At 41.3% G+C, this 16,164-nt stretch overlaps 1 protein-coding gene across 3 annotated transcripts in view; it reads right to left on the reverse strand.

Moving 5' to 3' along the window:
• LOC140200080 (F-BAR and double SH3 domains protein 2-like) overlaps positions 1-16,164 on the reverse strand; it is a 245,379-nt gene that overhangs the window by 43,584 nt on the left and 185,631 nt on the right. For all 3 annotated transcript variants that reach the window (XM_072262822.1, XM_072262820.1, XM_072262821.1), the window contains 2 exons: positions 12,670-12,786; positions 12,127-12,231 (listed from right to left, as the gene is read on the reverse strand). In XM_072262822.1, the coding sequence (XP_072118923.1) occupies positions 12,127-12,231; positions 12,670-12,786 (222 nt within the window). The remainder of the gene's footprint in view (positions 1-12,126; positions 12,232-12,669; positions 12,787-16,164) is intronic.

The following is a 16,164-nucleotide window of genomic DNA, read 5'->3' on the forward strand; positions in this document are numbered from 1 at the left end:
CACAGTAAGATAAATTGTCTACAAATAGAGAAAATTCTGCACTGTTGCTACTCTCCCTAGGAGTGGGTGTCCTGCAAAGGTCACACCAAGAAGACAACGTGCAATGATGAAGGCGGTGAAAAAGAACCAAAGGGTAAGAGCAAAATACCTGCAGAAATCTCTCCAACTTGCTAAAGTCTCTGTTTACGGTATCCACCGTAAGAAAAACACTGAACAAGAATAGTGTTCATTGAAAGACACCATGGAGGAACCACAGCTTCCCAAAACAAAAAAAAAATTGCTGCACTTCTCAAGCTTGCAAAAAACCACCTGGGTGTTCCATAACACTTTGGGACAACGTTCTGTGCACAGACAAGACAAAAATCTAACTCTTTGGCAGAAATACACACCACTATGTTTGGACAAAAAAAGAGCCCTGCACACCAACACTAAACCATCACCAACTGTGAAGCATGGTGGAAAGAGCCTCATGGTTTGGGGCAGCATTGCTGCTTTAAGGCCTGGACAGCTTGCAATTGAAGCAACAATGAATTCAAAATTGAATCAAGACATTTTACAGGAGGTGGTCAGCGTAGCTGTCCGTCACCTGAAGCTTAATAGAAGTTGGATGATGCAACAAGACAATGATCCAAAACACAAGAGTAAATCAGCAACAGAATGGTTTAAAAAGAAGAAAATTTGTGCTTTGGAATGGCCAAGTCAGAGCTCAGACCTTAACACAATGAGATGCTGTGAGATGACCCGAAGATGACTGTTCATGCGAGGTATCCCAGAAATATTGATGAACTGAAACAGTTTTGTATGAAGGAATGGTCTAACAATCCTTCTTGCTGTTGTACAAGTCCGATCAGCAACTATAGGAAATGTTTGATGGAGGTTATTGCTGTTAAAGGAGGTTCTATCAGTTGTTAAATACAAGGGTTCACATACTTTTTCCAACCTGAACTGTGAATGATTAAACAATGTGTTCAATAAAGTACAATTGTTTGAGTTATTAGTTTAGGCAGATTGCGTTTGTCTATTATTGTGACTTATAGAACATACAATAGTACAGCACAGTACAGGCCCTTCGGCCCACAATGTTGTGCCGATCATTAAACCCTGCCTCCCATATAACCCCCCACCTTAAATTCCTCCATATACCTGTCTGGTAGTCTCTTAAATTTCACTAATGTATCTCCCTCCACCACTGACTCAGGCAGTGCATTCCACGCACCAACTACTCTCTGAGTAAAAAACCTTCCTCTAATATCCCCCTTGAACTTCCCACCCCTTACCTTAAAGCCATGTCCTTTTGTATTGAGCAGTGGTGCCCTGGGGAAGAGGCGCTGGCTGTCCACTCTATCTATTCCTCTTAATATCTTGTATACCTCCATCATGTCTCCTCTCATCCTCCTCCTCTCCAAAGAGTAAAGCCCTAGCTCCCTTAATCTCTGATCATAACACATACTCTCTACACCAGGCAGCATTTTGGTAAATCTCCTCTGTACCCTTTCCAATGCTTCCACATCCTTCCTATAGTGAGGCGACCAAAACTGGACACAGTACTCCAAGTGTGGCCTAACCAGAGTTTTATAGAGCTGCATCACTACCCCGCGACTCTTAAAACTCTATCCCTCAACTTATGAAAGTTAACACCCCATAAGCTTTCTTAACTACCCTATCTACCTGTTTGGCAACTATGGACATGTACCCCAAGATCCCTCTGCTCCTCCACACTACACCCTATCCTCGTTATATGCGTCTTCAGACTATGCGGATTCACAGTTATGCGAGGAACTTATTTCTACCAACGTCTCGTTATATGCGTCCAAAACTCACAGTTATGCGAGCAGCACTGCCTTCCTGCCAATACAAGTCATGTGCGCACACTTCACAGTCCCACTGTTGAGACGAAAAGCACCGCTTTCCCGCCGATACAAGGCAGGTGCGCGATCTTAAACTTCTGTTGGTTTTAACTACAGTGCAGTGACTTTGCCCTTGAAATATTTAACTATGCCTCCTACGCGTCCGATGTCATGTCCTGGGCCATCAGCCGAGCGGCAGAGAACGGCTTTAACACTTGAAAAAAAGTTGGAAATTATAAACAGCACGGCATCAGCTGAAGGCAACACAGCTCTGGGACGCTACTGTCGGGAACAGAATCTTGCCTTTAAAGTTCTTTTGTTGCTTGACAATGCGCCAGCCCATCCTAGACATTTGGATAGCATTCATCCTAATATAACAGCGCGTTTCCTGATGCTTAACACAACATCGCTGATTCAACCACTTGACCAAGGTGTAATCCAAATTCAAGGCGTACGTATTTTTTTTACTGCGAACTATCTCCCAGATGCTGTAAGCAACAGACGATTTTGAAAATCCCAGGAGTTTACTAACGGTGAGGGAATGGTGGAAGTCGGAACACTTGGCACAAATGGACATGGACCCAGGTTTAGAATGGAGTCAGCATTTCAGTTGTTCCTTGTCGTCAACCCTTTTTCCCTACAAGCAAATTTATGCTGAAAAACAAAATGCTGCCAAGCAAACAACCCTCACCACTTTATGCAAATCGCTGTAATCTTTCTGCTGCCGGCAGTTCTAAGAGTTTTGTGAGTCTTCCTTCACCCGCTGCTGTGCTTGATACGATCTTGACGACCACAACCATCCACCTTATCTATGTAAAGCTGTCCGACCCACAACAACCACTCATCTCCCGGAGCGAACACACCTGCCACTGTTGGTGAGTACTGTACACCCTCGGATGTTAACTTTCTATGATTTATTACATTGAATATTACCTTAAATTGATTAAACACAAATGTTGTCTTGTAGTACTGCTTTTGTGTCGCATTGGTATAAAAATGTGAATAAGTTACAGATAAAACATATTTAGGAAGCCCTCTGGAATGCATATCTATTTTCTCCATTTAAATAATTGTTCACATTATGCGTCAACTTTGAGGAACGTATCCCTCGCATATAACGAGGATAGGGTGTACCAAGTATCCTGCCATTTACTCTGTACTCTGCCTTGGAGTTTGTCCTTCCAAACTGTACCACTTCACATTTCTCTGGGTTGAACTCCATCAGCCATTTCTCAGCCCACTTCTGCATCCTATCAATGTCTCTCTGCAATTTTTGACAATCCCTTACACTATCCACAACACCACCAACCTTTGTGTCGTCTGCAAACTTGCCAACCCACCCCTCTACCCCCACATCTAGGTCGTTAAAAAAAATCACGAAAAACAGAGGTCCCAGAACCGATCCTTGTGGGACACCACTAGTCACAATCCTCCAATCCGAATGTACTCCCTCCACCATGACCCTCTGATTTCTGCAGGTGAGTCAATTCCACCTGGCCAAACTTCCCTGGATTCCATGCATTCTGACTTTCTGTATAAGCCTACGGAGTGGAACCTTGTCAAATGCCTTACTAAAATCCATATAGATCACATCCACTGCACTACCCTCGTCTATATGCCTGGTCACCTCCTCAAAGAACTCTATCAGGCTTGTTAGACATGATCTGCCCTTCACAAAGCCATGCTGACTGTCCCTGATCAGACCATGATTCTCTAAATGCCCATAGATCCTATCTCTAAGAATCTTTTCCAACAGCTTTCTCACCACAAACGTAAGGCTCACTAGTCTATAGTTACCCGGACTATCCCTACTACCTTTTTTGAACAAGGGGACAACATTCGCCTCCCTCCAATCCTCCGGTACCATTCCCGTGGACAACAAGGACATGAAGATCCTAGCCAGAGGCTCAGCAATCTCTTCCTTCGCCTCGTGGAGCAGCCTGGGGAATATTCCGTCAGGCCCCAGGGACTTATCCATCCTAATGTATTTTAACAACTCCAACACCTCCTCTCCCTTAAAGTCAACATGCTCCAGAACATCAACCTCACTCATATTGTCCTCACCTTCATCAAGTTCCCTCTCATTGGTGAATAGCGAAGAGAAGTATTCATTGAGGACCTCGCTCACTTCCACAGCCTCCAGGCACATCTTCCCACCTTTATCTCTAATTGGTCCTACCTTCACTCTTGTCATCATTTTGTTCTTCACATGAAGAATTCCTTGGGGTTTTCCTTTACCCTACTCACCAAGGCCTTCTCATGCCCCCTTCTTGCTATCCTCAGCCCCTTCTTAAGCTCCTTTCTTGCTACCCTATATTCCTCAATAGATCCATCTGGTCCTTGCTTTCTAAACCTCATGTATGCTGCCTTCTTCCACCTCACTTGTCATCCATGGTTCCCTCACCCTACCATTCTTTATCTTCCTCACCGGGACAAATTTATCCCCAACATCCAGCAAGAGATCCCTAAACATCGACCACATGTCCATAGTACATTTCCCTGCAAAAATATCATCCCAATTCACACCCGCAAGTTCTAGCCTTATAGCCTCATAATTTGCCCTTCCCCAATTAAAAATTTTCCTGTCCTCTCTGATTCTATCCTTTTCCATGATAATGTTAAAGACCAGGGAGCAGTGGTCACTGTCCCCCAGATGTTCACCCACTGAGAGATCTGTGGCCTGACTCGGTTTGTTACCTAGTACTAGATCTAGTATGGCATTCCCCCTAGTCGGCCCGTCAACATATTGTGACAGGAATCCGTCCTGGACACACTTAACAAACTCTGCCCTGTCTAAACCATTGGAACTAATCAGATGCCAATCAATATTAGGGAAGTTAAAGTCACCCATGATAACAATCCTGTTATTTTTGCACCTTTCCAAAACCTGCCTCCCAATCTGCTCCTCGGTATCTCTGCTGCTACCAGGGGGCCTACAGAATACTCCTAATACAGTAACTGCTCCCTTCCTGTTCTTGGCTTAGACCATGAGACCATAAGACAAAGGAGCAGAAGTAGGCCATTCGGCCCATCGAGTCTGCTCCGCCATTTTATCATGAGCTGATCCATTTTCTCCTATTTAGTCCCACTCCCCCGCCTTCTCACCATAACCTTTGATTTTCTGGCTACTCAGATACCTATCAATCTCTGCCTTAAATACACCCAATGACTTGGCCTCCACTGCTGCCCGTGGCAACAAATTCCATAGATTTACCACCCTCCGACTAAAAAAATTTCTTCGCATTTCTGATCTGAATGGGCGCCTTTCAATCCTTAAGTCATGCCTTCTCGTACTAGACTCCCCCATCATGGGAAACAACTTTGCCACATCCACTCTGTCCATGCCTTTTAACATTCAAAATATTTCTATGAGGTCTCCCCTCATTCCTCAAAACTCCAAGGAATACAGTCCAAGGGCGGACAAACGTTCCTCATATGTTAACCCTCTCATTCCCGGAATCATTCTAGAGAATCTTTTCTGTACCCTCTCCAACATCAGCACATTCTTTCTTAAATAAGGAGACCAAAACTGCCTACAGTACTCCAAGTGAGGTCTCACCAGCACCTTATAGAGCCTCAACATCGCATCCCTGCTCCTATACTCTATTCCTCTAGAAACGAATGCCAACATTGCATTCGCCTTCTTCACTACTGACTCAACCTGGAGGTTAACTTTAAGGGAAACCTATACGAGGACTCCCAAGTCTTGTTGCATCTCAGAACTTTGAATTCTTTCCCCATTTAAATAATAGTCTGCCCGTTTATTTTTTCTGCCAAAGTGCATAACCATACACTTTCCAACATTGTACTTCATTTGCCACTTCTCTGCCCATTCTTCCAATCTATCCAAGTCTCTCTGCAGATTCTCCGTTTCCTCAGCACTACCGGCCCCTCCACCTATCTTCATATCGTCAGCAAACTTAGCCACAAAGCCATCTATTCCATAATCCAAATCGTTGATGTACAGTGTAAAAAGAAGCGGCCCCACACTGACCCCTGTGGAACACCACTGGTAACCGGCAGCCAACCAGAATAGGATCCCTTTATTCCCACTCTCTGTTTCCTGCCAATCAGCCAACGCTCTATCCACGTATGTAACTTTCCCGTAATTCCATGGACTCTTACCTTGAAAACTAGCCTCATGTGTAGCACCTTGTCAAAGGCCTTCTGAAAATCCAAATATACAACATCCACTGCATCTCTCTTGTCTAGCCTACTTCTACCCATACATCCTGCTACATTACACACCCTTTCTGTAGCTGTAATGGTATCCCTGACAGTAATGCCACTCCTCCTCCCCTTTTCCCCCCTCTCTATCCCTTTTAAAGCACTGAAATCCAGGAATATTGAGAATCCATTCCTGCCCTGGTGCCAGCCAAATCTCTGTAATGGTCACTACAACATAAAATTCCATGTATGTATCCAAGCTCTCAGTTCATCACCTTTGTTCCTGATGCTTCTTGCATTTAAGTACACGCACTTTAGCCCTTCTACCTTACTACCTTTACACCCTTTATTCTGCTTCTCTTTCCTCAAAGCCTCTTTATATGTTAGACCTGGCTTTACTCCATGCACTATACTTGCAATTCTTGCATGACTTTTATCCTCCTCCACCTCACTATCTGCTCTAACACTCTGGTTCCCCTCCCTCTGCAAATCTAGTTTAAACCCCCCGGACTTAGATGAAGAATAGTCCACAATTTAATGAGTAATTCATGTAGAAAAACCAGGTAATAAAAAAGGGTTCACATACTTTTTCTTGCAACTATATGAGGAGTGTTTGAAGGCTCTGGGCATGTACTCAATGGAGTTTCGAAGAACCAGAGGAGATCTTATTGAAACCAATCGAACATTGAAAGGCCTAGATAGAGTGAACGTGGGGAAGATGTTTCTTACAGTGAGGGAGTCTAGGACCAGAGGGCACATCCTCAGAATAGAAGGACATCCATGTAGAACAGAGAAGAAGAAAAGTTTCTTTAGCCAGAGGGTGGTGAACCTGTGGAATACATTGACATAGATGGTTCTGCAGGCCAAATAATTGGGTATGTTTAAGGTACAGGTTGATAGGTTCTTGATTAACCATGGCGTCAAAGCTTAGGTGGAGAAGGCAGGAGAATGGGGTTGATTAGGTTATTAAATGAGCCATGATGGAATGGCGGAGCAGACTTGGCGGGCCGGATGGCCTAATTCATCTCCTTTGCCTTATGGTCTCATGTTAATAACCTGTAGAAAGGGGAAACGTGCAAGATATCCCATTTGCTGAAGACAAAAATAGATGGAAATGCATGTGTGATGAGAATATTTGGACTCTGTAACAAGATATAGATTGGTGGGTGGGGAGGAATGGGCAAGTGCAGCATGCCTACTCCAGCTCTTATGTTCTGTGAGATAGCAATAATGGTGAAAAATTAGTCTAATAGAAATAAATTGAAAAAGTAATCTTCCAAAGTTTGAAAAACTTGCAGGTTTTATAAGAGTCAGTGTCTCTTTGACTTTGTTCACATTTCAAATCAAAAGTCCATTTTAAAATATTTTAATGTCACTGCATTTGTTTCAGATAACTTGTCAACTATTTGGGTATTATTGATCTGCAAGCAAATTGCTCCATCAATTTCAAGATGAATAGGTGCTTTGACTTGTTTTAGTTTATCAGCTACAGATAGCTAATTGTCACTCTACAACACTAGTCCCCATTGAAGCCAACGAGCATATGCAAAAATGCATGTAAATTTGTACGCTAACAAATGAACTCACCTCTTAAAGGGATAGAGTTCAATGCATTTTTGTTAAATTAGTCTTTTATTACTTCTAATAATCTCTACTTCTCAACTGACAAAGCCCAGAATTTAAGACGTTTCAGTAATCTCGGGATTACTGCCTGTGCCACGCAGTAGGAATGGAATGAGGTGGAGGATAAATGCGTGGCTGAGGGATTGGAGCAGGGGGCAGGGATTCAAGTTTCTGGATCATTGAGACCTCTTTTGGCGCAGGGGTGACCTGTACAAAAATGACGGGTTGCACTTGAATCCTAGGGGGACCAATATCCTGGCGGGGATATTTGCGAAGGCTACTGGGGAGACTTTAAACTAGAATGGTTGGGGGGTGGGAATCAAATTGAAGAGTCTAGGAGAGAGGAGGTTAGTTCACAAATAGAGAAAGTTAGTAGACAGTGTGTGAGGGAGGATAGGCAGGGGACAGAGAGCGGGAGCACTCAGACTGAAGATGTAGGGGAGAAGGAAGAGAAAGATAACAAACAACAGGAATTCTGCAGATGCTGGAAATTCAAGCAACACACATCAAAGTTGCTGGTGAACGCAGCAGGCCAGGCAGCATCTCTAGGAAGAGGTGCAGTCGACATTTCAGGCCGAGACCCTTCGTCAGGACTGATGAAGGGTCTCGGCCTGAAACGCCGACTGCACCTCTTCCTAGAGAAAGATAACAAAGTTGTTTGCACCATTAGGGATAAACAGAGAGCAAGAGGTGGAGAGTTTCTTAAATGCATCTATTTTAATGCTAGGAGCATTGTAAAAAAGGTGGATGAGCATAGAGCATGGATTGATACCTGGAAATATGATGTTGTAGCTATTAGTGAAACATCGTTGCAGGAGGGGTGTGATTGGCAACTGAATATTCCTGGATTTTGTTGCTTCAGGTGTGATAGAATTGGAGGGGCAAGGTGCTGCATTGCTTGTCAGAGGAAATATTACAGTGGTACTTTGGCAGGATAGATTAGAGGACTCGTCTAGGGAGGCTATTTGGGTGGAATTGAGGAATGGGAAAGGTGTAGTAACGCTTATGGGGGTGTATTATAGACCACCTAATGGGGAACAAGAATTAGAGGAGCAAATATGTCAGGAGATAGCAGATATTTGTAGTAAGCACAAGGTTGTGATTGTGGGAGATTTTAATTTTCCACACATAGACTGGGAAACCCATTCTGTAAAAGGGCTGGATGGATTGGAGTTTGTAAAATGTGTGCAAGATAGTTTTTTGCAGCAATACATAGAGGTACCAACTGGAGAAGGGGCAGTGTTGGATCTCCTGTTAGGGAATGAGATAGGTCAGGTGACGAAGGTATGTGTTCGGAAGAACTTCGGGTCCAGTGATCACAATGCCATTAGTTTCAATATAATTACCTGGAGAAGGATAAGACTGGACCCAGGGTTGAGATTTTTGATTGGAGAAAGGCTAACTTTGATGAGATGCGAAAGGATTTAGAAGGAGTGGATTGGGACAATTTGTTTTATGGGAAGGATGTAATAGAGAAATTGAGGTCATTTAAAGGTGAAATTCTGAGTGTACAGAATCTTCATGTTCCTGTTAGGTTGAAAGGAAAGGTTAAAAGTTTGAGAGAACCATGGTTTTCAAGGGATATTGGAAACTTGGTTCAGAAAAAGAGAGAGATCGACAATAAATATAGGCAGCTTGGAGTAAATGAGGTGCTCCAGGAATATAAAGAATGTAAAAAGAATCTTAAGAAAGAAATTAGAAAATCTAAAAGAAGATATGAGGTTGCTTTGGCAAGTAAGGTGAAAATAAATCCAAAGGGTTTCTACAGTTATATTAATAGCAAAAGGATAGTGAGGGATAAAATTGGTCCCTTAGAGAATCAGAGTGGATGGTTATGTGCGGAGCCAAAAGAGATGGGGGAGATTTTGAACAATTTCTTTTCTTCGGTATTCACTAAGGAGGATATTGAATTGTGTAAGGTAAGGGAAACAAGTAGGGTAGTTATGGAAACTATGATGATTAAAGAAGAGGAAGTACTGGCGCTTTTAAGGAATATAAAAGTGGATAAATCTCTGGGTCTTGACAGGATATTCCCTAGGACCTTGAGGGAAGTTAGTGTGGAAATAGCAGGGGCTCTGACAGAAAAGTTTCAAATGTCATTAGAAACGGGGATGGTGCCAGAGGATTGGCATATTGCTCATGTTGTTCCATTGTTTAAAAAGGAGGAGGGGAAGATGGCGGCGCGATACCAGTGCGTGGCCTCTCCGGTGAATGATATCTGTAATCTGTCAAGTAGGGGACCGTAGACAATTCTGATTTGATGGAGAGAGATGTGAGAGTACGGAGGAACATCTGGAAAACTTCTGAAATGCCCGCTTTGCTGCCGCTGCTACTGCATAGTAACTGGAATCTCTGGAGCAGAAGGCCTTGAATCCTCGGCTTTGCTTGTTTCACTGGCCAGGGCTAGGTCACAGGCGCTCGAGAGGCTGTATCGGAGGGGCTGGTCGGAGGCTTGAACTTTTCAGACGGATGAACTCAGTGTCTGCTGTGGTCGGCTGCTTCCAAGGCATCGGCAAGTTGACGGTGCCTGGAGGTTTATGGCAGGGAGTTTCTCCCTTCTGCCGCTCGCTATCGGGGACTCAGGTGTCGATCGACCCAGGGACCTAAAGACTTTTTTTTTTACCGTGCCCATGGTTTGTTCTTCATCAAATTATGGTATTGCTTTGTACTGCTGTAACTATATGTTATAATTATGTGGTTCTGTCAGTGTCAGTATTTGGTTTGTCCTGTTTTCTGTGATATCACTCCGGAGAAACATTGTATCACTTCTTAATGCATGTATGCATTTCTAAATGACAATAAAAGAGGACTGAGTGTTCTCATAATCTAAAGAAAATCTAAGAGTAAACCTAACAATTATCAGCCTATGAGTTTGAAGTCAGTGGTGGGTAAGTTGATGGAAAGTATTCTTAGAGATGGCATATATAATTATCTGGATAGACAGGGTTTGATTAGGAACAGTCAACATGGATTTATGCATGGAAGATCATGTTTGACAAATCTTAATGAATTTTTTGAAGAGGTTACAAGGAAAGTTGACGAGGGTACAGTGGTGGATGTTGTCTATGTGGACTTCAGTAAGGCCTTTAACAAGGTTCCACACGGAAGGTTAGTTAAGAAGGTTCAATCGTTAGGTATTAATATTGAAGTAGTAAACTGGATTCAGCAGTGGCTGGATGGGAGACGCTGGAGAGTAGTGGTATGTCAGATTGTCAGATTGGAGGCTGGTGTCTAGTGGTGTGCCTCAGGGATCTGTACTGGGTCCAATGTTGTTTGTCATATATATTAATGATCTGGATGATGGGGTGGTAAATTGGATTAGTCAGTATGCAGATGATACTAAGATAGGTGGAGTTGTGGATAATGAAGTAGGTTTTCAAAGCTTGCAGAGAGATTTAGGTCAGTTGGAAGGGTGGGCTGAAAGACGGCAGATAGAGCTTAATGCTGATAAATGTGAGGTGCTACATTTTGGTAGGACTAATCAAAATAGGACATACATGGTAAATGGTAGGGCATTGAAGAATGCAGTAGAACAGAGGGATCTAGGAATAATGGTGCATAGTTTCCTGAAGGTGGAATCTCATGTGGACAGGGTGGTGAAGAAAGCTTTTGGTATGCTGGCCTTTTTAAATCAGAGCATTGAGTATAGGAGTTGGGATGTAATGTTGAAATTGTACAAGCCATTGGTGAGGCCAAATTTGGAGTATTGTTTATAGTTCTGATCACCAAATTATAGGAAAGATGTCAATAAAATTGAGAGAGTACAGAGAAGATTTACTAGAACTTTACCTGGGTTTCATCACCTCAGTTACAGAGAAAGGTTGAACAAGTTGGGTCTTTACTCTTTGGAACGTAGAAGGTTGAGGGGGACTTGATAGAGGTATTTAAGAATATGAGGGGGATAGATAGAGTTGATGTGGATAGGCTTTTTCCATTGAGAGTGGGGGAGATTCAAACAAGAGGACATGAGTTGAGAGTTAAAGGGCAAAAGTTTAGGGGTAACATGAGGGGGAACTTTACTCACAGAGTGGTAGCTGTGTGGAACGAGCTTCCAGCAGAAGTGGTTGAGGCAGGTTCGATGTTGTCTTTTACAGATAAATAGGACAGGAAAGGAATGGAGGGTTATGGGCTGAGTGCAGGTCAGTGGGACTAGGTGAGAGTAAGAGTTCGGCACGGACTAGGAGGGCCGAGATGGCCTGTTTCCATGCTGTAACTGTTACATGGTTGTACTAGAATGGGATTTAACGATATTATTACTACTACTGTAGAACATGTCACAAATAGGAAAGAGAATTAACCAACAATGTGCTATTTTGCGAAGTAAAAATTGATGGCAACTTCAAGTAGAGTGGAAACACATGAACACAAATACACATACTAAAAATGGAATATTTTATGTTTTTCATTCATTATTTAATACATTTGGCAAAGTCATAATCCAACTCAATTACTCTGAGAACTAATCAGTATCTACCCTTATTTTTCTTACCTCAGCCTTCCGTATTGTTTCTCTAGCCTCTTCTATTTTTTGTTCGAATTCCATTCGTCCTTGTTCTGAGACCACAGTTCCTTGAGCTCTTAGATCTTCCAGAGTCTATAAATTAAATCACAATGACCCCATGTAAACCACACTAAAAAAGAGCATTTTGTGATTCGGTAATGTCAATAATCGAAGGACAAAAAGACAGTGTCAAAACGTAAACTGTTAATTGCTCATGAATAAATGAATATGACTTGCAAGTTGGAGAGTTAATTTTGACAGGTAATAAGAGCTTCAACCCCGGAATGTGAATAGCTTGGCCTATAAACAGATGTTAATAAAGGCAATGAAATGGAATTCGTGCTGTACATTAACTTCTTAAATGAATCCAAAATGGTTTCATTTTTATAAACTATGTTGTGTAACAGACATGATAATGTCAACAGGCACTAGTTTCAGTCTTGTATAATTGTTTTAAACTAGAATGTTTAGTCAAGGACAGCCAAACAAATTTTACCAAAATAATGTGGAATATTTCTATGCTTCACCTACCCTCTGTGCATGGATTATTGTTTTATGTTCCCGTGCAACACGTGTTGCCCATTTACGAGCCTCTTTGTTCAGGCTGTGCTCCTCAGTGGTTCCAGATTCATTCTCCAACTGCCGACTCTGTAACAGATTGTCCAAAAGGATGAAGGCCAAGAACACAATTTTTTTTCCACCTTTGCTGTGAAGTTTGCATTCAAGTGTTTTCTTTAATCCCTGACCTATATACCAAGGGATACTGAAATGTATTTAGTTGTACTTGTAAAGATAATAAGCAGAAGAGCAGAAAGGATATTGGAAGCTGATTCATAAAAACGCATTATTAAACAGCAAAAAAATTCAGTTTTCCCAGGAATGCAATAGATTAACTATGTACATATGAGAATTTGTTTTCTAATCATCTTGAAAATTATTTTTATAATAGAAGCATCTATAGAATGTGTGATAAGGCAACATCCTAAAGGTCTGGAGAAGTTGATGCTGTTCCTCTTTTTAAAGAGGGCAATAGAACAAAACTAGGAAATTATTGGCAGTGAGCCTTACATCAGCGAATCACTGGAGAAGACTCTTAGGAATATGATATACTCACATCTGAAAAAACAAAGACATATTTGGGATAGTCAGCGTGCTTTGTGAGGGAGAAATCAGGTCTTACAAACTTGATTAAGTTTTTCTGATAAAGGTAGGCCAGCGGATGTTGTCTATGTGAACTTTAGAAAAACTTTCAACAAGGCCTTCATGATAAGCTGTTCCAGAAGATAAAAGCATATGGAATTCATTGAGACTTGGTATACTGGATTCAAAATTGGTTTGGAAATAGAAAAGGGTAATGTTGGAAGGTTGTTGTTCTAATTGGAGATCTGTGACTCATGGTGTTCCCCAAGGATTAGTGCTTGGGCCTCTGTAGTTTTGATATACATAAATGACCTGAACAAAATATGTAGGTGTGTTGATTTATAACTTTGCAGATGACAACAATTGGCAGAGCTGTGAATACTAAGGAAGGGTTCAATAGTATATACAAACGTTTGTAGAGCAGTTAGAAATGTGGGCAGAGAAATGGCAGATAGAGTTTAATCCAAAAAAGTATGAGGTATTGTATTTTGGGAGGTCAAATGCAAGAGGAAAGTTTACCATGAATAGTAGGACCCTTCGGAGCACTGATATACACAGGGGATTTTGGGTCCAAGCCCCTAACGCCCTGAAAGTGGTGACACATAGACAGACTGGTAAAGATCATATATGGCTGAAAAGACAGCATATTAGCAAAAGAGAGGATATAAAATAAAGCAAAAATGTGTGAGAAACTAGAGGATTGGGAAACTTTTAAAAACCAATAGAAGCTAAAGAAAGGACATGCTAGCATTGGAGTGGGTCCACAGTACATTTATCAGAATTATAAAGGAAACGAAAGGGTTTATGTATGAGGAGCGTTTGATGGTTCTGTATCTGTATGCTGGAATTTGGAAAAATGGGCAGGGGGGGGAATCTCGCTGAAACCTATCAAATATTGAAAGGCCTAGATAGTGGACATGGAGAGGATGTTTCTAATAAGGGGAGACCAGGGGACACAACTTCAGAATAGAAGGACGTCCCTTTAGATCAGACATGAGGAGGAATTTTAGGAGGGTGATGAATCTGTAGAATTCATTGCCACAGACGGCTGTGGAGGCCAAATCATTGGGTCTATTTAAAGTGGAAGTAGATAGCTTCTTGATGAGTAAGAGCATGAACTATTATGGAGAGAAGGCAGGAAAATGGGGCTGATCAGCCATGATCTAATGGCAGAGCAGACTCGATGGGCTGAATGGTCCATTTCTGCTCTTATGATTGTGTGGAGAGAGAGCAAAAGAAAGAGAATGAGAGAGAATCCACATTTGCACCAAGATCTGACTTGTCTGATTTGTGTCTTTTTGTTCACCTCAAACTATAAAGCACACAGATAAAACATTATTTAAAGGGATATTGATCAGAGCGCTTGGAAAGAGTAAGAGGATAAATTATGTAATAAATGTGTTCAATGTTTACCATGTAAACTGTGTTTATATTACAATCTATGATGTTTGTAGGAAAACAACATTTTTTTTTGGAGACAAACTACTGAGCATTTTGCTTCCCAAGTTTATTGAAAATATTGGGGGTGATGGACATAGGACATCAAAAAACAATGCATTCTCCAGATCGCTACTGCTATTTAACTGATTTAAGAAGCAAAACCCTAGGCAGTCAGGATGTTATTTTGTGTTCTGTAGATTTGATTATAGTTAGAAGTGACAATGTTATATCAAATGAGAAAAAGTTAAATGATGCCAACACTGCTCTTGTGCTTATGCTCTTGAATTTGAAATTGAGAGATTAATGTAAATAAAAAAAAAAAACAAGCTTTTCTATACACCCAAAGCATGCAAACACCAGTGCACCCAGTTGTATTACTGGCTATTTAATAATCCACTTCAAAAGACCAAAGGGCACAATCCAACATTTCACCTTCAACTCTGTATCTGTTTGGACTTGTGAAAAACACATTTTAAATCAGAGTAACATTCAATGCCTTCTGCTTCAATATCCTGGCTAGTTCTACATTGCCTGTAAACATTTAAATCCAGTGTAAGGAAAATCTGTTCCATTCAGTAATAGTCCTGCATGCAGTTTGCATCTGTCACTCAAGCAAGTTCCCCACCTTTTTAAAAAGCAGACAAGGTTATTTTAAATTAGCTCCTAACTGACCCAAGGAATTCACAAATTCCTTTTTGACTTCCTTTGAAAATCTAGAATGTCCAACTGGTCTAAAATAAGCATACCAAAGAACATTAGCATTTTGTTACATTTGTTTAAAAATTATGAACAGCAGAAGTTTCTGATGGGGGACTATCTCTTGAAACGCTTCCTTGACTTCCAAATAATATGAAGATATGCCAAGGCAATATTTAGTTACTAGGCAATTATATACCTCACTGCCTTTAAAATGTCACAATAATTTCACCCAGCTGTACTTTAGCAGTACAGCAGTGCATAATCTTGCAGTGAATACCACAAAATCAGCAGTATTATCACCTAACACCATTCTTGTATAAAAATACACATTTTCAGCTCTACGAAGAATGGTGTAATAGAACTATTACTGCCATAAAATAGAGGGGAACGGAAAGCTAAGTCTGATAGCTAAGAGCAACTTGCTGATTTTCAAATGACTTTCCCTATAATCACCAGACTACCCCTTTTGTTCTTTTTCCAAAAAGGACTCCAACAATGCGTAATAAAATCAGGGAGTCATCTACTCATAGTATGGTGCCTTTACCAGGATAAAATGACCCAAAAAACTTTTTTAAAAAGTACAATTAAACTTAATTTGGCATCAATTCCAATAAAGACATTAATGCAGGTAAATGAATGTTTGGTCATAGAAATAAGAAGCATCTGAAGAGCAAAAGAGGGATGTAGAATTTGAAAAGGAAATTATAGGTGTTATGTGCAGCTATGGGCTCAGGACGGTGGGGAAAA

The sequence above is a fragment of the Mobula birostris genome, chromosome 7 (assembly GCF_030028105.1).
Source record: "Mobula birostris isolate sMobBir1 chromosome 7, sMobBir1.hap1, whole genome shotgun sequence".
Taxonomy (NCBI): domain Eukaryota; kingdom Metazoa; phylum Chordata; class Chondrichthyes; order Myliobatiformes; family Myliobatidae; genus Mobula; species Mobula birostris.